Source organism: Hypomesus transpacificus, chromosome 9 (genome assembly GCF_021917145.1).
Source record: "Hypomesus transpacificus isolate Combined female chromosome 9, fHypTra1, whole genome shotgun sequence".
NCBI classification, from domain to species: domain Eukaryota; kingdom Metazoa; phylum Chordata; class Actinopteri; order Osmeriformes; family Osmeridae; genus Hypomesus; species Hypomesus transpacificus.
Genome location: NC_061068.1, coordinates 1730828 through 1757898, shown reverse-complemented (window position 1 = coordinate 1757898; position 27071 = coordinate 1730828). Strand labels below are relative to the sequence as shown.

Below are 27071 nucleotides of genomic sequence, written 5' to 3'. Positions count from 1 at the left end.
CCGGTCCTGGCCCCCACACCTGGCCCCTGGTTCCCGCCTGGCCCCCTTTCACCTCCTCTGGCCCTCCTTCCCCTGCCCCTCCCTGCTGCCCCTCCTGTCCAGCCCCGCGGGCTCCGATCCTGGTGGTCCGTCGCAATTTCGATGGCTGGTCCTAGTCTGCCTGCCGGAGCTTCCATGCATGCTCTTTCTGTGGCGGGATCCTCTCTCGCTCCTCCTGCTCCCTCGACCCTGCGGGCCTTGGGCCCGCGTTCGAGGCCCTCCCGCCCGCCTTTCTGGGTTTTTTCTTGGGGTTCACTGGCAGGACTCAAACTGCTTGCCGTCCGCCTGGCATTGGATGCAAAAGCAGGCCGTACATCTTCGTGTTTCTTGAAGCACTCCGCTGGAACCCCTCCTCAGCGAGTCCACAGGTCCCCTCCATCTCCTAGACGACTTCCTCACTGTCGGCCTCCCTTCTCCACTGGAGCAAAGCCCCAAGGCCCCGGTGTGTGTGTCATTTCCAGATGTACCAAGTGGTCGTCCCTCTGCTGTCTCCCAACAGCTGAATCCAGGTCAGCTGCTGGAATTGGGTTGTGGTTTTTAACCATGTTGTGTCTTACTTTTATAAAGGTCTCTGGGAAGGATGTGTAGTTTAATGGCCTATGGTGTGAAAAAATATATTTTATTGACAGTATCAATAATGATGTGGTTGTGTTTTATGCTTACAGTAATACTGTATGTGTAGGATTACCTTTGATTACCTGACATGACCTATGTGCATCCATGTTCAGGTAGTTTCACCATACACATAAAGAAAATACATAAAACACAAAGCATGTTTAAACGGGCAGTTAGAGTTGATGTTGCTTTAACTGTTTTTCTTCATGGTGACCAGAGGGTGTTAGTAATAGTCTGAAGCTTTGATTTGGCTCAGCAGTGTTTCATAATGCAGGGACTTATCCAGGCTGGTTAGACTGGACAGGTTGGTTAGACTGGACAGGTTGGTTCTCTCAAGTAGGTTTAATGTTGTAGGGGACTTCCAAACACTCTGCTTGACATGGCTACAGTAACACCCAACAGGTCCTTTAAGATAAGGGATTAGGGCTAATCCATTGTGTTTTGTTATGAATTGCTTTGAAATGCTCTATTAATATAATGTATATAAAAAGAATAATGACTTAAACATTAGTTTTAATAATTTATCACCCAAGATAGTGTTGCAATAGTAAAATACATTTGAAATGCAAAACAGCAAAATGCTGTAAAAGTTATTTGCTATAACATTTAAAGGGAACTGCCTCCCACACACTAATGTGCTTCATGTGAGATACACATAAAGTCCACATCAATCTAACAATCAGGTGGTCAGAAAGAAGCTTCTGTCACCCCTTTTCTGCGTATAGTGGTGGACTACAAACATTCTCTACAACAGTATTCTATTCTAGCCTATGATGAGAGTTCATCATCATCTACCGTCCATGTACAGTACAAGCCTGAACAGCCATGTGGGGAGCACTCGACCTAGAAACAGCTGACAACTAAACAGACCAATGACAGACCAGAGACTGTTCAGAATAAAGAAAGTGTCAGACTGTTCTGTAACTGAAGCCTGCTCAGTCCTCCTCTCTGTGAAGTCACAACATGAAGGGATTTGGAACTGTCCTCGTGCTCTCCTGTCTACTGTGTGTAGAAGCACTAAGTAAGTACATCATGTTTATGTTAACTGTCTACTTTAATGAATCTGGTAAACTGTTAAGTAGTTTTTCTAGGGACAGGACGTAGTCTTGGTCCTGCCATGGTTACCTGCTGTTGAAAGACAAAACTGATATGGAGATTAAAACATCATTCAGATTCCCTTCTAGATGCTAAGTTATTGATACTTTTGATTCATAGAGAATTGTGTCCTGAATAATGAAGTATGTAGTGATGTGTACAAGTCTTTACCAGAGCGTTCTCTTCTTGTCCCTTTTCTCCAGTTATGCATGAGGATATCTATATCAGCGGGTGCTCTGATACAGATGCAGAAAATATGTATGGACTAGATGGTGAAGTGATGGCGTACGCAGACTTCACCAAGCAGAAGGCTGTGAATGCACTGCCTCCGTTTGCTGACCCCATCACTTACCCTGGACTTTATGAAAGTGCTCTGGCAAATCGAGAGGTCTGCAGAGGAAACCTAGCCGTATCCATAAAAGCTTATAAAAACCCTCCAACTACATTAGGTAAGAGACAATTTGATAGAAAGAACTTATTTGTGCATTGTAAACCACAGAGACATGGAGGTACTGAATGATGACAGGTGTGTTTCTCTACAGACACCCCCCACAGCATCATCTACACCAGAGACGATGTGGAGCTGGGGGTGGAGAACACTCTCATCTGTCACGTGACTGGGTTCTTCCCTGCCCCTGTGACAGTCTGGTGGACCAGGAACGGTGAGAACGTGACAGAGGGAGTCAGTATCAACATTCCCTACCTCAACAAAGACTCCACCTTTAACCAGGTCTCCAGGCTGACCTTCACCCCTGGGGAGGGAGACATCTACAGCTGCAGTGTGCAGCACAGGTCCCTCACTGAGCCTCTCACACGGATCTGGGGTGAGGCACACTAGATGAGTGAAAATCACTCTAAAAACTAAAATATTGGTCACTCATTCTTATATCTAGAAATGTTTTTATGTAAAGATTAGAGATCTTCAGACTTACAAGCAGCAGTATGTGTATTTTCCCAATTCCATCTAAAATCTAGTATGTCTGTCCATGTGTGTGTTCCTCTCCAGATGTGGAGGTGAGTGTGCCCAGTGTGGGTCCTGCTGTGTTCTGTGGAGTGGGCCTGACAGTGGGACTACTGGGCGTGGCTGCTGGAACATTCTTCCTCATCAAAGGAAATGAGTGCAACTGAGACCACATGACAATATGATAAGAGTGGAGATAATCAGTTATTTCACCTCGAGGTGTGTGTGTGTGGGGGGGGGGGGGGGGCATTACATACGTTTTTGGGTAATCTTAATTACTTGGACATGAATAATACAAAACGTAAATGGTCTCAAGGCAGTAACTGCATTTGTTCTGGATTCTAATGGGCTGCAGTTTGTCATTAATAATTGCTTCTAAATCAATATATTTTCCTATTCTTGTGCTTTACTATAGCAACAGTGCTTATCTTAAGATTGTATCAGTACCTAGTGGACAAACAATATATTCTTCAATAGCAGCTTAATTGTGTTAAATATAACAAATAAAAAATGTAGTTGTACCTCATTGTAATTATTGAGTATCTTAACTTAAATATTAAAGTTAACAAATAATTTATTTAAATATGAATACAATAATAATCTCTACTCTGAATAGACATCTGATGAGTTATTCTTTGATTTCTCTGATCTCTCATTTAATTTACAAAATAGTCCAAACACCAATTTCTAGCAAAAATAATAGTTATTATTGCAAAAATGTTTTCATGACATGTGCAATTGCATGCAGACTTGTGTTTCTTGACAGATGTGAACAATAAATGACAGATTAATACTATTTGTTGTATGTGTTTGTATGCCATCCTTAGCCAAACAGTTTTAGAGCATTTAGCTTGCTTCTGCAGTTACAATGTGTTGCAAGTTTTCAATGTCTGATAAATAATTTGAACTACAACCTGCACTTTGTAAAAACTTCAAAATGATCACAACCTATTTGCGCACCACAATACCAGCACCTGTCACACATGACCTGATGAATCATGTATGATACATAATTAAACAAAATGTCAACTAAGCATAAACAAAGTTACACATTTGTCAACCTCTTGAGACGTGTGTGTGGAGGGGGGGGGGGGGGGGGGGGGGGGGGGAGAGAGATAAGTGTTTGGGTAACAAACATTTTAAGTAAAATACACAACTGAGCTTTCTTATTTGTTTAAAAGTTAATTGGGTGTGCTTTGGCAAGGGCACAACCATTGTTATCTCACATATATATTATTATTATTTATTTATTTTCCCACCCCTAAAATGTTGTCAATATTTGGACTACATAGGCAACCTAGGTGTCAAAGGTTTCGTCTTGGTAGCGATTGAGTTGCTTGTATTGGGATTTACGTTCCGTTGCACGGTTTAGTAGAAATTACGTTTTTGTGGCGAAAAGTGAAGCTAACGGTGGCTAACTTGCTAGCCACAGTCACTAACGTCACTAACGTCACGAAGAATCGCGTGACCATCTCAAAACTCGCGTGACCATCTCTAGCAGAACATTAGTTTAGCAGCTCGTTAACTTCTGGGAGATGGCTAAGCTAACTTCTGTAAGGCAGCTGCAGAAACGCCACAAGCAAACAGGCCTGGGTGATAACTATTTGCTCATTTTACTTTGTGATATGACACACAATTGTGATGTGTAATGTACAATATAAGGTAATATTATTAAGGAAGTAGCGTTACATCTACTTTCGGAAACGGTAGTCTACAATTTCACTGAAGCATTAGCATCATGACATTAGCCTCTGTTGCCCAGGCCACACATACTACTGTACTGCGGTCTATGATGCATCTATTTTCAATTGTTAAAATAAACATTCCTTACAAAAACGTTTTCGTTGTAGGATTTATTATGACATTAGATTACAACTAAACGATTTGTTGGTGAAATTATCATTACCTGTGGTTTCAAACCAGTGTAGCTCACTGCAACGCTGTACTGTAGCCTAGTCTAGAAGACTAGCTAAAAATACATTTCCACAGCTGTTAACAGTTCGTAGGATGTCAAACGGCGGCACATGTAAGACACTACCCTTTACTTCAATCAAAAGTCTTTCAATAGGTGAAGCTATCTGATTAGTGACTACTAAGCTGAACTCCATTGCCACAGCAAAATATGATAGCTCTATAGCTACTACGCTGATATTATTAGATTGGATTATGAGTGGAAAAATACCACCCCCAAAAAATCCCAAATATTTGGCTTTGTTGAGAAAGCGATTTCGAATGGAACTGCCATCTCGGATTTTTGATTTAGGTCGTGAAAGTCTTTGTAATTTGAACGAGTGCGGGTCGCCCGTGACACCGTGAGACCGCCTAGTATTTTAGGCGGCAGCCTTGCTAGAAAGCTCATAGTAGCTAGTATTTTCGTAATTTTATAGTTCAATTTTACACGAAAAAACTGAAAGAGGGAAATTTTATGACGATATGGCGCTTGTAGCTAGCACTTCAGACATGACTGTTCCACAGACGAGATGGACATAAGGAGGGTTTTTTCGACGAAGAGGAAAGTAAGTCTAAGTCAAAGTTGCCCAGTTTTCCCTTCAGTGGCCAAAGCACCCTTATGAGACATTCTCTGACTATAATAGCGTTAGTTAAGTCACAAAGATACTTCTGCAAACATTATGATTATTGCTAGCTAGATAAACAGGCTTTTTACCTTCATCTAGCACTAGGCTATACCATACTTTATTTACCCATTACAAGTGGAACAGTATTTGTTGATTTCTTAATCTGGGTCTGACATATGTTGTGATTTTGGCCGTGTTCAGACTTAGGCGTCTGTTTCAGGCAGAAAGAGATGACAAATATGTTTTTTCCAAGTAGCTACAAAATAAATTGCTGGTGTTTTTTTTATTGCCACAACAACCGTGAGCTAATCTGGAGTTAACCTTAGCTAACATGCTAGTTTGTCTAGTTTGTCTAACATTGTCTTCCAATTTAAATAAGGTTGCCCAACTTGTAATTTTGGCAATTCGCAGAATTTTATTGTTACATGTTAGTCTGTAACATGAAGGCAAAACTGATTCAACCATTAAAACCATATATCCTCTGAAAGCTTATACCCTGTAGGATGTTATCTAATGAGACAAGAGACTCTCCATTAGTATGCTGCCCATGCATAATAAATTCGGTATTGGTAAATGGAGTAGGCTATATGGCTGATACCTTTTTGGGCTAGGCCATTTAGGGAAACTGATTCAACCACCTAAACCATGTATTTTCTGAAAGCTTACATCCTAAGGATGTGATCTGTGGAAAAGACTACAGGTTTGAACACAAATTTGATCATTTCTGAACTGTCCAGTCATGCTTTAGGGAGATGCTTTTTTTATGTAGCCTACATAATTATTAGGCTACTAAACCTATAGCCTACCAATTCTGAATTTTATATGCTGATAACATGATTTACGTCTCAGAAATCTTCATATGAAAAATCTACATTAAGCTTATTATTATCAATATGAAAGAATGCTCAATGCATCTCCATGTCTCCTGATATAGGTGGTAGAGATTGAGAGTGAGTCAGAGGCAGGGGCAGCATGCAGGGGCAGTGGAGACAGCTCTGTTGCTGAGGTGAGTGCTGAAAGGTGACAGGTAGTTAAAGATGTCCCATTGCTTATTGGGAAGTTTAGTTTTCAAAATATTTTAATGTCCCAGCCCCTCAGTATATGTATTACAACTATGGTAAATTGTTGTGGTAAATGCACCAGAATGCAGGAAATTGCATCTACATCTTTAAAAAAATTCTAGGTGAACAACCCCCAGACCCCCCGCATAATGTGTCACCCCCACTCTCAAAATGCTGCTGACGCCCATGGCTACAGTACTGTCTTCAATGCCACACATTGCCACAGCTATGGCTTTATTATGTCTATGGCTGTTCTTTAATGCTGCAGAATGCTCCATTTACTTGAATGGAGCATCCCAACGTTCTGCGGTGAACAATTTTCTCATATTTGACCGTTGCTATGCACATTTGACCGCTGTCAAGGGAAGTGGCCTTTTTGCTTCGGATGGCGAACAATTTCTCTGCTGATCAACAATACGAATGGTAACAAATACATTGTAAACAGACAAACTGTGTTAAGTTATTTTTATTGGCAAGTAGTCGTGTAATAAGCGGGATAATGCATAGAACGCCGGTCATTATTGGGAAAATAAGACCCTTCAGGGCGAAACAAAACCCCTCCGCTTCTCGTCGAGGTGATGTTCGCCCTGGCGGGGCTCATTTTCCTGATAATGACCGGCGTTCTATACATTATCCCTTACAAAAGAGACGTTCTCATTTCCGGCGCTTTCAAACAATCAGTGAAGTGTGGATAGCAACAGCAGCTAGCTTGCCTCTAGCAAACTGCTTTTGAATTAGCCATGTACCCCTAAATTAATATCGAACTTATTTACGTTTTGGGGGGCTTATTTTCAGTTAGCAGACGGTACTATTTGAATCGCAATTCCATCTGAAATACTGCCAGTGACAACGTTGTTACAGTAGCTTGTTTCAAGGGGGGTTCTTTGTTTCAAAGGGTGTTCTTAAAGAATTATGCAATATAAGTAGGCTAAATGCTTGAAAATATCACTAGAAGGGAAAATGGACCCACCTGCAACCGACGCAAGTAAGCACACCCTACAATTTCCCCAGAAATTGTACCCTCTCTAGTTAACTATATAGAATGACATTACTATTCATGAGGTCTTTAGAAAGATCATTAGAAACCCCAGGATGTCTACTCCTTTGGGCAAAAATAAACAAAGGCAACGGCTATTATGGTGGCAAAGTTTCTAACTCAAAACCAGCGTCTTCTACACAGGACAAATATGAGTTGCTGAGTCTCAGGGGCAAACAGGAAGATAGGATACACTAATGTTGAAAATATTATGTTTTATGTCTGCCTAGTAACATATGACAGACAGCAGATGATTGGTTTCTTCAGTTTCATACTCAGTATGAGGATAAAGTTGTGCTCTCTTTCCTCTATTATCAGTGTTGCCACTTTCACAGTGAAGCAATATGTCCTGGTCAACTATATTTTTCATTTGCATGGCTCTGGTGCTCTCTACACAAACAGCAGGTAAGCTACATTATGAACTGCACAGGATTATACAGTTAGTAAATATACTACAAGAATATTGTCTGTGGTATTGCAAGGTATTTATTTTCTCAATCCATTTATTTAATTGACATGAATCACAAGATTGTATTAGACGAAAACATGAATACATTGATTGTTGATCTGTGGTATCATTATTTAATTTTCAGATGGATATAAGTATTATCGGTCAGCACGCTGTGTGTACTCAGATGACCTGCATGATATGGAGTTTATAGACTCTTATGTTTTCAACAAAGTTGAGTACATCAGATTCAACAGCACAGTTGGTCTCTACGTTGGATTAACGGAACATGGTATCTACAATGCAGACCTATGGAATAAAGGACCAATAGTGGCTCAGGAGAAAACCCAGCTGGAGGGTTACTGCAAGCATAACGCTGCTAATGAATACAGCAACATACTGGATAAACATGGTGAGCTGCTCCTGCTCAGCACCACAACACCACATCACCACCTCACCTGATCACATCACCACCTCACCTGATCACATCACCACCTCACCTGATCACATCACTACCTCACCTGATCACATCACCACCTCACCTGATCACATCACTACCTCACCTGATCACATCACCACCTCACCTGATCACATCACCACCTCACCTGATCATATCACTACCTCACCTGATCACATCACCACCTCACCTGATCACATCACCACCTCACCTGATCACATCACCACCTCACCTGATCACATCACCACCTCACCTGATCACATCACCACCTCACCTGATCACATCACCACCTCACCTGATCACATCACCACCTCACCTGATCACATCACCACCTCACCTGATCACATCACCACCTCACCTGATCACATCACCACCTCACCTGATCACATCAGTACTCTGTTATCTGTTCAACACTAAACCATGTAATTATGCACATAGAGCTCATGATTAAGAAAATACCAAATTAGTCAATGAGTATGTACATACGGACTATTGATAACTGTGGACGAAAAAAATGGTCCAATGTTTTATTAGTTGCTTCCAGGAGAGATTGAAACAAACTAAATAATCAATAGAATACACACACACAAGTAAGCAATAATCACAGCTTACTGTATCTAGCCAAGTTTACATTTTACATTCTTATTTGACATTGTTTGCTGAAGAACCTTCTCAATGTAAAGAGAGAGAGAGTATTACAGTAAATGAGTGACTACTGTAATCTGTGTTGTTTTGACTTCATTTACAGTGAAGCCCTCTGTGCCTCGACTTAGCTCAGGGACACCCTCTAGTGGCAGACACCCTGCCATGCTCATGTGCAGTGCCTATGACTACTACCCCAAACAAATCAGAGTGACTTGGATTAGGGACGGACAGGAAGTGACCTCAGACGTGACCTCCACAGAGGAGCTAGTTGATGGAGACTGGTACTACCAGATCCACTCCCAGCTGGAGTACATGCCCAAGTCTGGAGAGAAGATCTCCTGCATGGTGGAGCATGCCAGCCTGGACAAGCCCATTGTGGAGCACTGGGGTGAGCTGAGTATACTACTGGTGTTAACCCGTATCATGGTGTCACTTTATTACTTGCTAGACAGAGTAATATTATATTACTGATCTTAGAAGAATCATAGATCCTGTAGATGACCATCAAGTCTTAATACAGTACAGCTATCGATGCACGCTAACAGATGTAATATCTTCCGACAGACCCGTCCCTGCCTGAGTCTGAGAAGAGTAAGATTGCTATCGGAGCGTCTGGGCTGGTCCTGGGTCTGGTCCTATCCCTGGCTGGACTCATCTACTACCAGAGGAAGAAATCCAACGGTGAGTCATCAGCCATGTGATGAAGACATACACGTTCCAAATGCAAATACAGCAGGCTTAAAAGAAATGTGATGCAAGTGCATTATGTTTTAACTAGGTAATAAGGGTTAACATTGAGTTTATAAGTAGGCTTGTCAAAATATCAGATACTTATTTTGTCTTTCTCCAACTCTTTCTACTCTCTCTCAGGGCGGACACTTGTGCCAAGTGGCTAGGGTAAGAGGGCAGTTGATAGGTCATCGAATGGCACCAGAAATGATTTCTGTCAATGATTTTATCTAATGATTGTGAATTGTAACTTTTTGCAGCTCTGTATTCATATCAACTACTAAACATGGACCTTAAAGTATGACTTCCTTCTAAATATAATCATATTTTTTCTTAACCAAAAATGGCAATAGTGTAATATATTTACGGCATAATCTATTCTGTCTCAGCCAGACCAGTTCTATGAGTTAAATACAAAATATGCACTGATAATATTCTTTAGATTCACACTCAAAAAATGTGAGTATAATAAATCAGTTGTACTGATATATATGTCAATTAAAGTAATAGGTACAGAAAATGGGTTGGGGTCCATTTAAATTGAAGTGTTGTGTGCCAACTGAAAAGCATAAACAGGTCAACTGACACGAGTAAATTATGAGTCTGACACCCAACATCTACTGAGACACTGTGATGCTGTCTGTTAGATACCATTTACTGAAACACTGTGTGATGCTGTCTGTTAGAGACCAAACGAGGGTTTGTTTAGTTTCCAGGTCAAAATGTACTTTTTGAGAAGAGTATTAGTCCCTGATGTATTACACTATACTTATTCCCTGCTTACAGAAGATACATAATATGATATAGTTATGTTGTGCAGAGCTTGCGTAGATTTAGATAAGAGTACCCTGTGCTTGGAAGCTTGAGTGTGTTATTCAAGTCTCAGTTATATTCAGTGTATTGGTCAGGTCAGGATAACTCTGTTTCACTAATTATTAACATTAATTTAAAAGGTGTTTTAATGATAATGATGGCTTTGTGGGAGAATAACCTACGTTCTAGAAATAGTTGTAGTATATTATCACAAATCTAATCAATTAGTTTTTCTTTCTTTGTGAAATACAGTTTTGTGCATTGAGCTTGGTAAGAAATGTGGTGGTTTCAGATTCTGTGTTGTAGGCTTAATCATTTCCACTGTCTGATTGCATCTTTTGAATAAATCTATAAAACATTTTTGATCATATGTGTTTGTACCTGAATCACATTGAGGTAAATAGCACAGTAAAACATGACAGGAAATGCATCACCTGTGTTCATGAAATGACTATATGACACCAAGATCAGAAGCATGTGCAGTGACAGCTCCTCTGGCTGCTGAAGCAGACAGGTAACATGGCTGTTAATGACCAGAGAGCACAAAGCATCATGCAGCCTTCCTGCATGGGAGGGGGTGAGGCCATAGTCTTCATACACGTGCATTAATACACACACTAAGGGACACTCACTTACACATACTGCATATACCATTTACAGTACTGGATATTGATTGTCAAATTCCTCAGTCATTGTACATGAAGACAATACATTTGTGAAATAACGTCACAGACAGTATTATTTGACACAATAAATCATTTACTTTATCATGTTGTTGGAAGAATACATGTGATGTAGTTGTTCCAATCTTCAGATGAGTCAACTCAGATGCCCACATAATTTTTTTGCCATGCAAGATATTATTGTATACCCAGAGCCCAGTTGTTATACATACTAGTATGTTTCTTGAAGGTTATATTATTTAGAATTTTCAGTTTCCCAATTTCATAAGGTAAGCCAAATGTTTTTGCCGTACAGTATTATTTCTGGTTCAGCAGTATGTAATACATCAAATGCCTAACGTGCCTCGTAGATATCTCCCAGCTCCCTCCCAGCAGGGCTGTTCCAGGTGAGCTGCAGCTACAACACTTACACCTCCGTCTCTTTGCTGCTGGACTCCTGTGGTCATCCTGTCTGTCATGCCATGCCTTCATGGTGTTCGGGTTAAGGAGTACAGCTAAATTGATCTATCCAATTCTGTAATTATTCAAAGGTTTCTGTGATCATGTTACTAATATAATATGTATTATTATTAAAGACTGTTCATACTATCTATATACTCTATGTATTTATGGTTTTGTAGTCAAGTAATTTAAACTGATTATACATTTTTTGTTTAGACATATTTTTGGGACCCCAGCAGAATCTGGTCATGGCTATGCTTAACCTCGCCACTAGAGGGCAACGCGGTTCTGTAACAGAACTGCCTCGGAAAGTATTTTGTGGACTGAAAAAAATTGCTTTGGCTGATAATTAATGTAAGTGTAACTAGTTACCATTATTCATGTACGCATTGCAAGCTTATTTCCTCCCTTTCTTCCTAACTTTCTTATTTTCTTCCAACACCCTCCCACTGGGTGTTGATCTGTGATTAATCTGAGGAATGTTGTATGTTGTATATCTGAAATACAGTTTTAGGTAATTACAATTACAACAGAGAAATCAAGCAAGTAATGAGGCAATGTCTAATTGTGTTCCCCATTCATTTTCTTTCTTTATGAGTTTTTTTTTTTTTTTTCATTTAATTAATTTAGTTTGGTTTTTGGGTTTAAAATGTCTAACCAAATTAATTATTAACTAACATCTTAAATAACTCTCGATATGACACAGAGATTGTTAAACTACAAGGCAAGGCAGACTTTTCGAGGCATAGATTTGGCTTGTGGAAATAATCCGGAACCCATATTTTCTAAACCTTACACATCCACCCGTGTCCTTTATTGTCACACAACTACACACTTCCTTCCTCGCGAAACAAGCGAACTCATTGATCTAAAGCCGGAGGTAATTGTCAGTGATTAGTGGCATGTGTAATATTTAGATGATATTTTCTTTGTGGTTTCAGTAACAAACATTTTGTGTACGCACTTCAGAAATGTTCAATGTTGTATGGCATGAGTTATATAAATTGTTTTTTTCCAGGCAGCAATTCCAGGCTAACTAGCTTCTGCTGCTAGTCTGTGTCACGTCTAAATCCGTCTCTAGTTCGCGAACTAGCTTCGATTTCTTACTCGTAACTTTTTTTTGGCCCAGTATATTGTTTGTATTGCACTAGCTGTATTATCAGTGTATCTGCCTCTTATTTTAGATCTGGTGTACAGAAGATGTTTTTGACAAGATCGGAATATGACAGGTAAACCCTAACACTGCTTCGTCATTAGCTAGCCAGACAGCTAAAACTAAGCCAGAGCCTGTTTAAGGGTTCTTTATTATACATTCTCTGACTAAGCTATACTAGCTCCAGATTCTACTTACACTAGATGTCAGCTAGCATTAGCTATATTAGCCCAAAACGAATGTAAACGTGTTTACTGTAGGGCTTCCAATTTTTCAAACTAAATGCATGTCATAAATCCACTTTTAGTCGGTTGTTCAGCACGCTAGCACGTTTTCACTTTCAGTTTGGAAGTTATAGCGTTGCAAGTCTAACTAGGCGTACTTCTCCAGGCTACACTCAGACCCTCTTTAAATGATTCCCATTTTAGTCAGATCACTGAAGTCTAATCTCTTTTAGGGGAGTGAACACCTTTTCTCCTGAGGGAAGACTGTTCCAAGTGGAATATGCCATTGAAGCAATAAAGGTGGGTAAAGGATGATATTCTATTGTCATCATAACTACCAAGACCTAATATAGTGGTCACACCATATCTTGAAACATTAATGACAATGACTAATTAGCTGGGCTTTGCTTACAAATCAGAACGTAGCATGCAATCAAGTCTTCTGGGGTTCTTTACCCAGTGAATTATGTTGAGCAGCTGTGTAAAATGGAAAGCCTCATTAATTGCACCTCATGGTTGTGTTGGACCAAAAAAAACACGATCGTGTGACGAATGCCTCACGTGTTTTCTTTCCCAGCTTGGGTCCACAGCCATTGGCATCCAGACATCTGAGGGGGTGTGTCTGGCTGTGGAGAAGAGGATCACCTCTCCTCTCATGGAGCCCAGCAGCATTGAGAAGATTGTCGAGATTGACACTCACATTGGTAACTAGACACTAAAGGGGGAATACTGCAAGTGTACATTTAATAATTACATGTGCAATAAACAATTTTACCTGATTTTTTTTTTCTTTAACTTGTTCACATTTATTTCTGCCCCCCTCCAAGGCTGTGCTATGAGTGGCTTGATTGCTGATGCCAAGACCCTCATCGACAAAGCCAGGGTGGAAACACAGGTCTGATAGTACTTATTCTAAAGTGTGGAGCTTAAAAAGGCACTGCTCTAAAAAAGTACCCTATTGTTCTATAATTTGTGTTCTGTTTGTCCATCTCCAGAACCACTGGTTTACCTACAATGAAACAATGACTGTGGAGAGTGTAACCCAAGCCGTGTCTAACCTGGCCCTGCAGTTTGGAGAGGAGGATGCAGACCCTGGAGCCATGGTCAGTACACAGACTCCACTCTAACACCGCCTCCTCCTCTAAACTCAGCGTTATCTGTAAGAGCCTAGTGATGTCTGTACAGAGTCCTGTTTGTGTCTCCACAGAGCCGGCCCTTCGGAGTGGCTCTCCTCTTTGGGGGTCTGGATGAAAAGGGACCCCAGCTGTATGTTTACCAATGAGTTTTTACTAGCCGTTTTGTCTTTTGTGTTGGTAAAAGCCCATCCTGTCTCCTAAAACCCAGCTATATATTTAAATATCTCCCTGCCTTGCCCGTAGGTACCACATGGACCCCTCTGGCACCTTTGTGCAGTGTGATGCCCGGGCCATCGGCTCCGCCTCTGAGGGAGCGCAGAGCTCTCTACAGGAGGTCTACCACAAGGTAGCACCAGACTGCTCTGCCTGCCATCGCTCCCTCCTCTTCCACCTCCAGTCCTCCTCTTTTCTTTTCACTCGCATCTCAGTCACAGCCATTCACTTTCTGTAGCTTTTGTCTCACCTCCTATGAGTTTGAATCCCACTACGTTGGACATGCTGGTCTAACTCTTCAACTGTCTTCTCTCCTTGGGTGGACTTTAGTCCATGACGTTAAAAGATGCCATCAAGTCATCCCTCACCATCCTGAAGCAGGTGATGGAAGAGAAGCTCAATGCTACCAACATCGAGGTCAGTCTCTCAGGTCCACACTGATAATGAGTTAAATGAGTAGTTAATACTAAGCTGGAACAGCCACTTGTGCAGTCCATGGCAGGATTTAGGTTTACAGACCCCTTGACCTGTCGCATATCCAGTTCTGGGCCTCAGCTTGGTCTAATTGTTCACTTGGGGGAATATGATGTTTAAAGACTAACTTGGTTGTCCCTCGTTCCCCTTAGCTGGCCACCATAGAGCCAGGGAAGACCTTCCACATGTACTCCAAGGAGGAGCTGGAGGATGTGATCAAGGACATCTAGAGCACAGTGGGCCTCTGGGTGTAGTCTGGCCTCTAGAGAGGGATCTGACCAGGGCAGAGGACAACCACACTGCTACAACTACATTTCCCATCAGCGCCATGTCTCCCCACTGCTTTCAGAGCTTCCTGGTTCAGACAGGAGGCTTCTGATTGTGATGTCTTGTTATTGTTCTTCTGTCTCTCATACTGCAGGTTTCTACAGTTCTGTACAGGTGTCAGTCAGATCAGTGCTTGGAGCTGAGTGACATTAAAGGGGGGAGGGTAATTTTTTGTTACGGATCGATGCCACAATTAAACAATTGTATTCTGAAATAAGATGGCTTGTCTGTTTTCTTTCCCCACTGCCCCTCCCACATACTCCCAACCAGACATTCTGTACTTGTTGCTTTGTTTATCAAATTACGTCAAATTATATTACAATTATAGACTTAACAAATTGAACCTTAATGTGTATGTCAGTAGATGTTCCTTTGTGGACTGCAGTAGACAATTTTGGACGAAGACAACTTAGCTCTATTGGTTTGCCACTAGAGGGCGGGACAGTACTGTAGAGTGGGCTACAACTTGTTGCAATACATAACCTTGTTTGTGAGAGACCAATCGAAATGCGTATCATCTAAGTCTTAGCCAATCATCTCTCAAGGTGGACATGCCGTTTTAAAATTATCTCCAGTACCCACTTCTATTTTGCATGTGACGATGATTAGCGGCATGTGTACAATACAAAACATCAAGTGGCTAACTAGCTACATCATAGATTCAAAGTTTAATATTGTATTTAACTTCAAACTTTTAAAAATGATCCTGCTACATTGTATTATTTATGTATTCTTGTTTCCTTGTGCACTTAGTAAGAATGTACACGGACCCAACTTTGGCTACGGAATGTTTGAGAAGACTCAGAGACCGAGAGATGATCACAGTATTCGTGTGGGAGCACATTTTGATCATTTTGTGGTCAAGAAACGAAGCGTCGAACTCGACATAAAGACTTGCAAACCACTCCCGGGATTTGAGGCCACGCTAAAGAATAACACACATTCCGTAAGTTTCTAAACTATGCAGTCCAGGAACTATCCTGGATATTGCCTCCTCACCCTACGGTCATACGAACCGTAGGCTGTTTCGTCATGTGTTCCACCAAGAAAGAACATGTTTTGAATGTCTGCTCAGCATGTGGCAGTATCTACACCTTCCGTAGGGCCTTTCTATCGGCGTTTTCAGTCATGCAAGTGCTGTCAAAACGTTTGTTTATTAATATGTTGTAAGATAAACGTGTTGAACTTATCTGACTAACTTACTTGACTAACTAGCGAACTACATCTACCGTTGGCCTGAGATGTGTCTTGGTGTTGGAAGAACGTTTTGATTTGTATATGGACAGAGCCATCGAAGAGTCAGGTGATTCAGGTCAAATTCAGCTCAGTCAGCTGTTATCAGATGATGCTAATGTTGTTAAACACTACAAGACGTGGCTGTACACGTTTTATAGGTGCGGCACAGTCAAAACCAGAGGCATTGTTGAATGCATTGTTATGAATGGGTTGAGAGGAACCTTTCACACCAACTGGCTCAGTCATCCTATCTCCTCTCTGTGTAGTTGTCGACAAAGGAAACAAGGCGCTTTATTTCGGCCGTTATATCACCTTCTCCAGTTCTCCCTAGACTGTGCTCCCTTGTAAACATTCCCTGCATGTTTCGTCTGGACAAGTACTACTCCGAGTGTCGAGGGACTGCACACGAGCACACACGGCAGCAGTGGATCACTAGATGTCATAAGGGCTCTCCTCTGACATCAGACATTCTAGATGTTTACCTCTGAAGTCTCAGACTGGAGTAACAAACAGATGAAAACATTACAAGCAGACACGGCAATAGTAAATCCCAACTGTACTGTTGACATGTTCGCTGTTTTATTTTGTGTTGGTCAATTTGCTTCTTGTGTTTTAATGTGCAACAACTTGAGTCAGTCTGGCTTGGCCTTCTTCCCTCCTCTCTTCCTTCTCTCCTCCCTCCTTCCCTCCCTCTGGCCAGAATGTACAGAGAAAACACGTTCTGTTCTCTGTGTGAAGCTTAGCTGGGAAGCAGCCAGCAGCAGCAGAGAACCAAGACAAGCAGCAGAATGATGTTCCACATGGTGTTTCTGTGAACAGGGAAAATAGGAGACAGAGACAGAAATGTGAAGAGATCACAAGTTTTATTGTGTCAAGTCATCCAGCCCACCCAAATGATCCTGTCATATTCAAACCACAAACCTTGGTGCCTCTGTCTCAATAATGAAGCACTAGACCCTGTCCTGTATTGCTGCCCTAGTCCCCGAGCCCTAGCCCCACGCCAGCCCTAGCCCCACCCCAGCCCTAGCCCCACCCCAGCCCTAGCCCCAGCCCTAGCCAGCCCCACACCAGTCCTAGCCCCACACCAGTCCTAGCCCCACGCCAGTCCTAGCCCCACGCCAGTCCTAGCCCCACGCCAGTCCTAGCCCCACACCAGTCCTAGCCCCACGCCAGTCCTAGCCCCACGCCAGTCCTAGCCCCACACCAGTCCTAGCCCCACGCCAGTCCTAGCCCCACGCCAGTCCTAGCCCCACACCAGTCCTAGCCCCACGCCAGTCCTAGCCCCACGCCAGTCCTAGCCCCATGCCAGCCCCATGCCAGCCCCTGACATCTATCCTAAGCCTTCTACCCAGCTTCACCTCTACCGTCCGAGCCTGTATGTTTGGCCTCCTTCTCTGAAGTTGTATTAGTGTAAATATTGACGTAGCAGTCAGTTTAATACCCAGAGACTTGTGGAAGAAGGCTGTACTGTGGTAGCCTGTAACCTCTGAACCACACTGCTCTACTGTGCGTGTGTGTGTGTGTGTGTGTGTGTGTGCAGGAAAAGAGGGGAGGCTGCTTGTCTTGAGTGTGATCCTGGTACGTCACTTTTGGTGTTGATGTTGTTTAGAAATCTGGCATTATCAGTGATGTGGTGGGTGAAGAGAGGAAGCCATCTCAGATAGCTGTGATGCATCCCTGATCCTCGTTAACCAGCTGATGTAACCATGTAATCTGGTCGGTGACGTCACATCCTGTCTGGCAGACACTAGCTTACCTCTGTAAATGGCTGCCTGTTCCTCTTTTCCACTTCCTTCTTTCTTTACCTTTCTGCTTAACGGTAGGAGAACGCAGACCTCACTGAGACAGCCCCTCCTCTCTCCTATCCCTCCCTCCTTCTCCCCCTCTGTCTTATTCTGGGCTGACTTGTCCCTCGGTGAACTACTGTTGTGTTTGGGTTCCAAACCCAGGGCAGGATATCAGCTGTACAGCAAGCAGGCCTTCCGTCAGGGGCTTAGACCAACATGGGAAAAACGCTCTAGATTGAACGCAGGTGTGCAAGCAGTCTCCTTACTCTCCAACACTTCATCATCATAGTCATCTTTCAGCACAAATGGTAGACCATAAAGTCAAGTACAGCTTGAGGGACAGGGGGATGTGATGGGGGGATGGACAGAGAGGGGAAGGATGAGCAGTAGAGGGTAAGAGTGATGAAGGATCCTTGTGAAGGGGGGATGGAAACTTGTGTTCACTCTTGGAAGATGCAGGCTACTTTCCCCCGGTCTATTTACCAGTACTTTCCACCAAGCGTCCTGCCTCCTGTAGCTTTTATGGACCTGCGCGCACACACACCCTCTCTTGGGCCTATCCTACCTAGTAAACAACAACGTATCCTCTCTTCTCTGTCTCTCTTTCTCTCTCTCTCTCTCTCTAGCTCTCCCTCTCTGTCTCTCTATCCCTTTGGGGCAAATCTCACTCCACACACATTTTGTCTGCATCTGTGGACTAGACTAAGGGGCCCCTCTTGAAGACCTTTGGTCTCAGTATTGTGTGCGTATGCACGTGTGTGCGTGCCCCCCCCCCCCCCCCCCCCCCCCCCCCCCCCCCCCCTCCCTCAGGACACCAGTTCCTCTCTTGTTCTTGGGCCTCTCCACTTGTCAGCCAGGCAGGAATGTAGGTCACACACAGACACAGCCCTGGAGACTGTTGATCCAGTCCTTCCTCCCTCTTGGCCTGGGAGTGTGTTTTGTGTGTGTTGTCCAAAGCAGACCACACACATGGGTTGATCACATGACAGAGAGGTGTAGTATTGTTCTGTGCGTACGCACATGTTAACCATGTGGAACCTGGGATTCCACTTTAGCAGAAACATTTGATAGAATACAATTTGATTTAATTCTATCCTGAAGGAAATGTAAGTGTTCAGGTAACTCCCCTTGCACGGTCATGATGTTGCAGGTCTGCTAAAAGGGCTTTGTTTACTTTCTGAAGCTACTGTGTATGTTATAGAAAGAGAAATATCAGATGCAAGTAGTCTGCTGGCTTCAAACTGTCATAGTGCAAATAATGTGCATACAAGTTGTGTAAACCAGTGCAAATTGTTGAGATAGAAAAGCAAGTATACCATAATGAGCCGGTAAGGAGGGAACTGTCATTAGACCAGTGGCCTGCTCCGGTCCGGTCTGGTCTGGGTGGCTAGCGTCCATGTTGCTCACGCTGCCTCCACAGCACACTAGTAGAACACTGCAGCAAGATGAAGGTTTTGAGCCCCTGGAGGAAGAACAGCCTGCCCTGTCCCTTCCTGTAGGGGGCGCTGGTGTTCAGGGTCGGTTAGTTGTTGAGAAGTGGACTCGGGTGCTTGTACGTCTAGAAACAGTTACTACAACCCTCACACATCTCTGTCACAACTGTGAGTGGCTCATTTTAGCCCAAGTAGTGACATCATGACCACATGAGCATTCTTGCTAACCCCTCATGTTTATCTGTCTCCATGCAGTTCACCTTCAATGTACGGAGCATGGGCTCAGTGTCTCTGGCCTGGGTTGGAGATGGCACTGGGGTGAGTCACAGAGATGGTGTGTGTGTGTGTGTGTGTGTGTGATGGACTGAGTGGGAGATGGCAGTAGCACTTGTCACCCAGGTGCACACCCACATGTCTGATGCAGCCCAACACCCCCGTCTCCTCTCAGGTGCTGCTGGCCTTGACCACGTTCCAGGTGCCCATGTTCATGCTGCGCTTCGGCCAGTCCACCCTCTACAGGAGGTAGGAGCCCAACACTCTGCCTGCTCGCTAGGCCCTCATCTCCTCCCAGGGTTCTCACTGTTTAAACATGATCCTCACCCTGCTTGTGCCCCTGTCTGCCAGCGAGGACTATGGGAAAACCTTCAAGGATGTCACTCACCTGATCAACCACACGTTCGTCCAGACAGAGTTTGGCATCGCCATCAGCCCAGACCACTCTGGCAAGGTCAGCACCACAGAGACTTCTTCTTATCAGCCAGAGTCAAATGGCAAACAAGCTGAAATCTTCATATATTAACACCAAAATTAGTATTAGCCTATTCAATCAGTGAAGTATGTATCAGATATGTTTTGGATAGATTGAGCATCATGTTTGTGAGTCTTATCTTGCAGGGTTTTGTGAACCATGGGCAAACTGTATAGCCCTACCTCCTCTGCATCACTGTGATCTGTAGTGATGTCCTGTGATGAGCACTACCACCTCTGCATCACTGTGATCAGTAGTGATGTCCTGTGATGAGCACTACCACCTCTGCAACACTGTGATCAGTAGTGATGTCCTGTGATGAGCACTACCACCTCTGCATCACTGTGATCAGTAGTGATGTCCTGTGATGAGCACTACCACCTCTGCATCACTGTGATCAGTAGTGATGTCCTGTGATGAGCACTACCACCTCTGCATCACTGTGATCAGTAGTGATGTCCTGTGATGAGCACTACCACCTCTGCAACACTGTGATCAGTAGTGATGTCCTGTGATGAGCACTACCACCTCTGCATCACTGTGATCAGTAGTGATGTCCTGTGATGAGCACTACCACCCCTGCATCACTGTGATCAGTAGTGATGTCCTGTGATGAGCACTACCACCTCTGCAACACTGTGATCAGTAGGGATGTCCTGTGATGTCCTCTCCCTCAGGTGATTCTGACAGGTGACCTGTCGGAGAAGGGCGGCTCGCGGCTGTTCCGCTCGCAGGACTTTGGCCGGAGCTTTGTCCCGTCCGACCTCCCCTTTGAGCCCCTCATCCAGATGCTGTACAACCCTGGAGACTGCAGCGTGCTGCTGACCCTCAGCATCAAGGTAGGCTCCTCAGCATGACCCCTGAACCCTAGCCTGCTGTCTTCCCTCTTCTCACCGTGTCCTCTGCTCTCTCTAGATGGACGCGTGGCTGTCTGAGGACTTTGGTGCCACCTGGAGGAAGATGCATGACAGCGTGTGTCTCGTCAGATGGTGCGGAAAAGACTGTGTGTGTGTGTGTGTGTGTGTGTGTCCACGCTTGCTCTGTTTGAATTTCTCAGCTTGTTATTGCAGCTGTGTTTCTCAGCCAGTTTTGACCACATGTTCGACGTCTCCGTTGAGCTGCAGGGTTCAGATGAGGACTAAGTGTCAGGCTGTGGTTGTGACTGCTCGCACATCACACTGCATTGTGGGATATGTGGCTTTGATTGAGGCTCAAACTCTTAAGAGCAAATCCCTCTGGGCTCCTCTGGGAATGGTGAGTCAGCAGAATATTCATCAAAATGATGGAAATGTGTTGAAAACCTCAGTGTGTTTGGCAGACTGCTGGAGGAGGAGGGTCTGGAGGGTCTGGAGGCCTGGACGGCTGGGCTGGAGGAGGACATGGCAGCCTCTGTTGAGAGCGATGTTAGGAAGGAACCTCTCCGGAGATGTTCCAGACAGAAAAGTGGTCTAGATTTGAGCTAGGTCATCATCCCAACCCGTCTGTTCAGTTGGAAACCTCAATCTCTCTTTTTCTCTTCGGACAGGGGCCCTAAGAACACCCTCTACTTCACCACAAACCCCAACGGATCCTGCAGTGAGTGATTACAGCTACTGCTGCCTCTACTGCTGCCTCTACTGCAGCCTCTACTGCTGTCTCCGACACAGAATTGTGGAATCCTCCACAATCGAGCATATTTTGTCTTTCTCTCCATTTCTCCCCTCTGTCTGTTCCTTTTTGCCCCCCTCCCTCAATGTAGGCGATAGGGGAATGTTGGAGTTAAAGAGGACTGTGGACTACGGTAGAAGTTTCCGGACCATCGCCACCAAAGTCTACTCTTTTGTATTAGGAGGACGATTCATCTTTGCGTCCATCATGACTGGAACGGTGTGTGTGTTATTGTGTGTGTGTGTTAGCCATGGCCTAACACATCTCCATCCCCTGTCAGGAGTGTCTCAGTGGGTTGTGTGGCGTCTGGTAGTGTAAAGTGTGTGTGTCCCAGGGCACCGAGCGTATGATCCACGTGTCGGTGAGCGGAGGAGAGGACTGGAACATGGCCCAGCTCCCCACTGTGGGTCACGAGCAGTTCTACTCCATCCTGGCTGCCAACGACGACATGGTCTTCATGCACGTGGACGACCCTGGAGGTCAGAGGTCACACAGCAAAACCCTCCCTGATGAAGATGAAGACCAGCCTGACTGATGTGTGTGTGTGTACATGAGGTGTACCAGCTGTGTGCTGCTGTGTTGACAGACACTGGCGTCGGCACCATCTATGTGTCGGACGACCGAGGCGTGCTGTACTCCAGGTCTCTGACGCGCCACCTCTACACCACCACAGGGGGCGACACTGACTTCACCAACATCACCTCGCTCCGGGGGGTCTACATGAGCAGCGTGCTCACAGAAGGTGGGTCGACACCTACACACACACACACACACACACACACACACACAGAGTCCCTAAAGGTTTTTGTACCCCTCCCCCCTGTAGAAGGCTCAGTAGAGACGGTGGTGACCTTTAACCAGGGAGGAGAGTGGCAGCCTCTGAATCACCCACGAAACAGCCGCTGTGACACGGACACCTCCACCAACCGGCCCAGCAGGGTGATACACTCACACACACACACATACACTCACACACACACACACACACACACACAGAGCCACACTGGTGTTTAACAGTAAACCTGTATGCTCCTGTTTGTACAGTGCAGACTGCACATCCACGCCTCCTACAGCACCACCATGAAGATGAACGTCCCCATGCTGCCCCTGTCTCAGCCCAGCGCTGTAGGCATCATCCTGGCTCACGGTAACACACACACACACACTCAGACACTCACACGTTCAGCTCCCCACATCCTTCTTTGATCCCCAACGCTCCCTGTCTGCCTGCAGGTAGCGTTGGAGACCCAGCCTCTGTGTTGGCCCCTGACGTGTACGTGTCTGACGACGGGGGCTACACCTGGCTGGAGGCCCTCAGGGGCCCCCACCACTACGCCATCCTGGACTCTGGGGGGCTGCTGGTGGCTGTGGAGCACACCCAGTCACCACTCCATCAGATCAAGTAGGAAGGGGGGGGCGATGTGGGCGGGCAGAAAGGAGAATATAGTCTTATCAAATATTACCTCAAGATTGACTACAGCGGTTACATGTACAACTGATGGAATCATGCTGGTGTCATGGTCTTTGTCTGACGTGACACCTTTGACTGTGTGTCCAGTCCTCTTCTACCTCTCTGACCCTCTCCCTGGTGTGCTCTTCCCCCCGTGCAGGTTTTCCACAGACGAGGGCCAGTGCTGGCGTGTGTACAACTTCACCAGCGAGCCCGTGCACTTCAGCGGCATGGACTCTGAGCCCGGGGCACGCTCCATGAACATAAGCCTCTGGGGCTTCAGGGACCGGCCGGGGAACTGGGTGGTCGTCACCATCGACTTCAGACAGCTCCTCAACATAGACTGTGAGTGTGTGTGTGTGTGTGTTTGGTCATGTTGTGTGAGGCTGTAACAGTAACGCTTCAGCGAGCGTGTCTGCGTTTGTCCCCATGTCGTGTGTCTCCCCCTACAGGCGGAGAGGGCGACTACGTGCAGTGGCTGGCCCACTCCTCTGACCTCATCGACCCCAGTGACGGCTGCCTGCTGGGCTATAAGGAACACTTCCTGCGCCTGAGGAAGGACTCCATCTGCTGGAACGGGAGGGATTACATTATCACTACCCAGGCCGCCCCCTGCTCCTGCACGCTGGATGACTACCACTGGTGCGCTCTCCTAAACCTTCCCCATTTGCTACCCCTTAATCACTCCTTCGTGTTTCCGAGTTACGGTTCCCCCTTCTTTCTCTGCCCTCTTCTCCACCCCCAGCCCTTGATTTGTCATTCCTCTTTCTGTGTATGAGCTACACGCAGTGTTCATCCCATAGTTCTCCCTCTCTTTCCTGCACCTGCCACAGTGATTTTGGGTACTACCGCTCAGAGAACAGCTCAGAGTGTGTGAGGCAGGCCGATCTGAAGGGCCTTGACCTGGAGTTCTGTCTGAATGGGACCACAGAACAACTGCAGACCAGCGGGTACGAGTCTCTCTCTTCACTCATCCACCCCTCTCTCTCTCTCTGTCCACACATCCACCCCTCTCTCTCTCTGTTCAACTACTATTACTGCTACCTTTTCATCTAATAAACAATGTATCCCCTCACAAACAAAAACATGTTTTCTTGCTACCACTCACACTCCCTTTCAAAGGTACCGGAAGATTCCAGGGGACCGGTGTGAGGCCGGGATCAAGCCGGAGAGGAAGGAGATAGACCTGAGAAAAGTCTGCGTCAGCAGTGCCCTCCTTCCCAAGCCTTTGGTCAGCCTCAGCACTGCTAAATGCATCACTGTCAGACTGAAGGGGATGGACAGGGCTCTAATACTCTGTTTCTCTCTCTCTCAGGCTGAAGACAACTATTTCAATCCTGCTCCAGTAGTAGTGATTGTCATGTTGTTTCTGCTCCTGAGTGCTGCTGCGGGTGTTTTGCTAGTAAAGAAGTATGTCTGTGGAGGAAGGTATGGTTATCCCTCCACCCACCTCCACACTAACACACCACCACACAAACCCACCCACCTCCACACTGACCCACCACCACACTAACACACACCCACCCACCTCCACACTAACACACCCACCCACCTCCACACTAACACACCACCACACAAACACACCCACCCACCTCCACACTAACCCACCTCCACACTAACACACCTCCACACTAACACACCTCCACACTGACCCACCCACCTCCACACTAACACACCCACCCACCTCCACACTGACCCACCCACCTCCACACTAACACACCTCCACACTGACCCACCCACCTCCACACTGACCCACCCACCTTCACACTAACACACCTCCACACTGACCCACCCACCTCCACACTGACCCACCCACCTCCACACTAACACACCCACCCACCTCCACACTGACCCACCCACCTCCACACTAACACACCCACCCACTTCCACACTAACACACACCCACCCACCTCCACACTGACCTCCACACTAACACACACGTTCATTACCCATCTTTCTATCTCATCATGTGGCCCTCTCGTCCCAGGTTCCTGGTACATAGGTACTCTGTACTGCGGCAGCATGTTGAGGCCAATGGGATTGAGGGAGTGGATGATCTGGACACAAACAGCATGGAGACAGGCAAAACACATTACCACGATGACTCAGATGAGGTACTTTGCGTTGACACACAATAGTTTAGTGTATGTTAGTGTTAGTCGAAATGAAACAGCTGACAAATAACTAGCTACCACTATAGCCCTATGGTGGAAAACTGAAGTATATTTAACATATTTAACTCTGAAATTGTTGTTGTGTTCTGTTCTAGGATCTCTTGGCTTGAAGGTGGACTGAACAACTTCAGACTTCCAACATTATATTTTAGAAGCCTGTCTAAGACTCCTTCTCTTGCTATGTCTAAAACATTGCCTTTCTTTTTGTGTCTGTCAACTAATGTTACTGCTGCCTCCAGTGTCTTCACCTCTCAGCGCCCCCATGTGGCTGGAGAATCCAACAACATCTTTTGATGTTCCTCTCCAATTTCAAGTGAAAATACAAACAAAATGTGAGCTGACCTGAAGAGATGTGGGTTGGTGGAAAGGACAGACTGAGACCTATGGTGTCTCTAAAGTGCTGGACAACAAATAAGCGAGACACAAATGCAGGGACTGGGACCTGACTGGATCAGGCAGAAGATAAGAAAATAGTTTATATGTTTATATTTTATCTGAGAAAGATGCAGACTGTGGTCCATGGAATTTGTAGCGTATTGAACTCAGTGAAGATGTAAACAATCACACTAACTATACAACAGTTCTTATCAATATTGAGAATAGCTAGTGTTCTCCTTGCTTGTGCTGTAGGAGTGGAAAACTTGAATTATGCCACCAAAGCACTTTCATTGTTCAGTATTGTAGACAGGGCAGGTGGAAGGGATAGTAGGTATAGTGTTCAACAGATGAAGGAATGTACTAACTAGTGAATTACAATGCACCATAACTACAGGTTTCTACTTGAACTGTCTGTAGTGCCTCTCAATAATAATACGTCGCAAATGTCTGACTTTGACGGCCAAAACAGATGTCCATACAAATTGTTGACTGCCAAAAACGGATATCAAGCTGATATTAATTTGTTGTCAACTTTTCATATCAATGGTCATTGTGAAATATGCAGGACCTAAATTGTGCTTTATGTCTAGCAGTAGAGGCAACATTGTATAGCCTGGATACCGACTAGCACCAGGGCCCGTACCCCAGTGAATAAGCTGTTTGGTTCTTGGATGAACAATAACCAAGAAGGTATTATGACTAATGATGTTGACTGTGTCATCTTCATTAAATCCCAAAAGTTAAGTTGTCTGTTTTAATTCATGAGTGAACATGGTTTTTTTTTTTTATAGAAGAAATGTTTAAATACCAAACTAAGACAATAATCCTGCGAATATATGTTATTTCTTGATTGCACTGTTACATATGCTTTGGAGACATGCTCTCAGTGGAACTTTAAGCATGCTTTTGCCCTAAATGTAGAACCATGCTCTTTTAGTGTTAATTTTACTGAACAACTATTTAAATAACAAGACTGCGCATTACCGCATCCAAATGCAACTTTGTGAATGCTTATCTTGAATAAAATAGGCCTAGTGGTAATTGTTATCTTTACCATGTTAACATATGTAAGACGTGCATAAGAAAATGGTT

At 44.7% G+C, this 27071-nt stretch overlaps 4 protein-coding genes across 6 annotated transcripts; all 4 read left to right on the top strand.

The window, feature by feature from the left end:
* The first annotated feature begins 1535 nt into the window (after window positions 1-1535).
* On the top strand, window positions 1536-3506 carry LOC124471020 (H-2 class II histocompatibility antigen, A-U alpha chain-like). The gene is made up of 4 exons (XM_047025309.1): window positions 1536-1675; window positions 1953-2198; window positions 2292-2573; window positions 2756-3506. Exons 1-4 carry the CDS (start codon window positions 1618-1620, stop codon window positions 2875-2877), a joined length of 708 nt encoding a protein of 235 aa, XP_046881265.1. The 5' UTR covers window positions 1536-1617; the 3' UTR covers window positions 2878-3506.
* A 4171-nt stretch (window positions 3507-7677) lies between these two features.
* On the top strand, window positions 7678-10835 carry LOC124470821 (HLA class II histocompatibility antigen, DQ beta 1 chain-like). 2 transcript variants are annotated; one of them, XM_047024955.1, is made up of 6 exons: window positions 7678-7788; window positions 7977-8243; window positions 9037-9321; window positions 9498-9614; window positions 9804-9830; window positions 9923-10835. In XM_047024955.1, exons 1-5 carry the CDS (start codon window positions 7728-7730, stop codon window positions 9827-9829), a joined length of 756 nt encoding a protein of 251 aa, XP_046880911.1. In that variant the 5' UTR covers window positions 7678-7727; the 3' UTR covers window position 9830; window positions 9923-10835. The 2 variants fall into 2 exon arrangements, with proteins under 2 accessions (XP_046880911.1, XP_046880910.1); XM_047024954.1 differs by having other exon boundaries at window positions 9804-10835.
* A 1571-nt stretch (window positions 10836-12406) lies between these two features.
* Window positions 12407-15340, top strand: psma5 (proteasome 20S subunit alpha 5). The gene is made up of 10 exons (XM_047025184.1): window positions 12407-12479; window positions 12784-12828; window positions 13210-13276; window positions 13554-13680; window positions 13804-13871; window positions 13972-14079; window positions 14184-14242; window positions 14356-14458; window positions 14656-14742; window positions 14952-15340. Exons 2-10 carry the CDS (start codon window positions 12800-12802, stop codon window positions 15027-15029), a joined length of 726 nt encoding a protein of 241 aa, XP_046881140.1. The 5' UTR covers window positions 12407-12479; window positions 12784-12799; the 3' UTR covers window positions 15030-15340.
* Window positions 15341-15689: 349 nt separating this feature from the next.
* Window positions 15690-27025, top strand: LOC124470762 (sortilin-like). Of its 2 annotated transcripts, XM_047024821.1 has the most exons (21): window positions 15690-16072; window positions 19838-19900; window positions 20031-20104; window positions 20207-20309; window positions 21008-21169; window positions 21246-21319; window positions 21856-21905; window positions 22069-22196; window positions 22312-22456; window positions 22564-22719; window positions 22804-22916; window positions 23022-23124; window positions 23211-23379; window positions 23588-23772; window positions 23880-24069; window positions 24261-24377; window positions 24550-24658; window positions 24743-24855; window positions 25415-25541; window positions 25697-25713; window positions 25841-27025. In XM_047024821.1, exons 1-20 carry the CDS (start codon window positions 15728-15730, stop codon window positions 25709-25711), a joined length of 2541 nt encoding a protein of 846 aa, XP_046880777.1. In that variant the 5' UTR covers window positions 15690-15727; the 3' UTR covers window positions 25712-25713; window positions 25841-27025. The 2 variants fall into 2 exon arrangements, with proteins under 2 accessions (XP_046880777.1, XP_046880776.1); XM_047024820.1 differs by having other exon boundaries at window positions 25697-27025.
* Window positions 27026-27071: the final 46 nt, after the last annotated feature.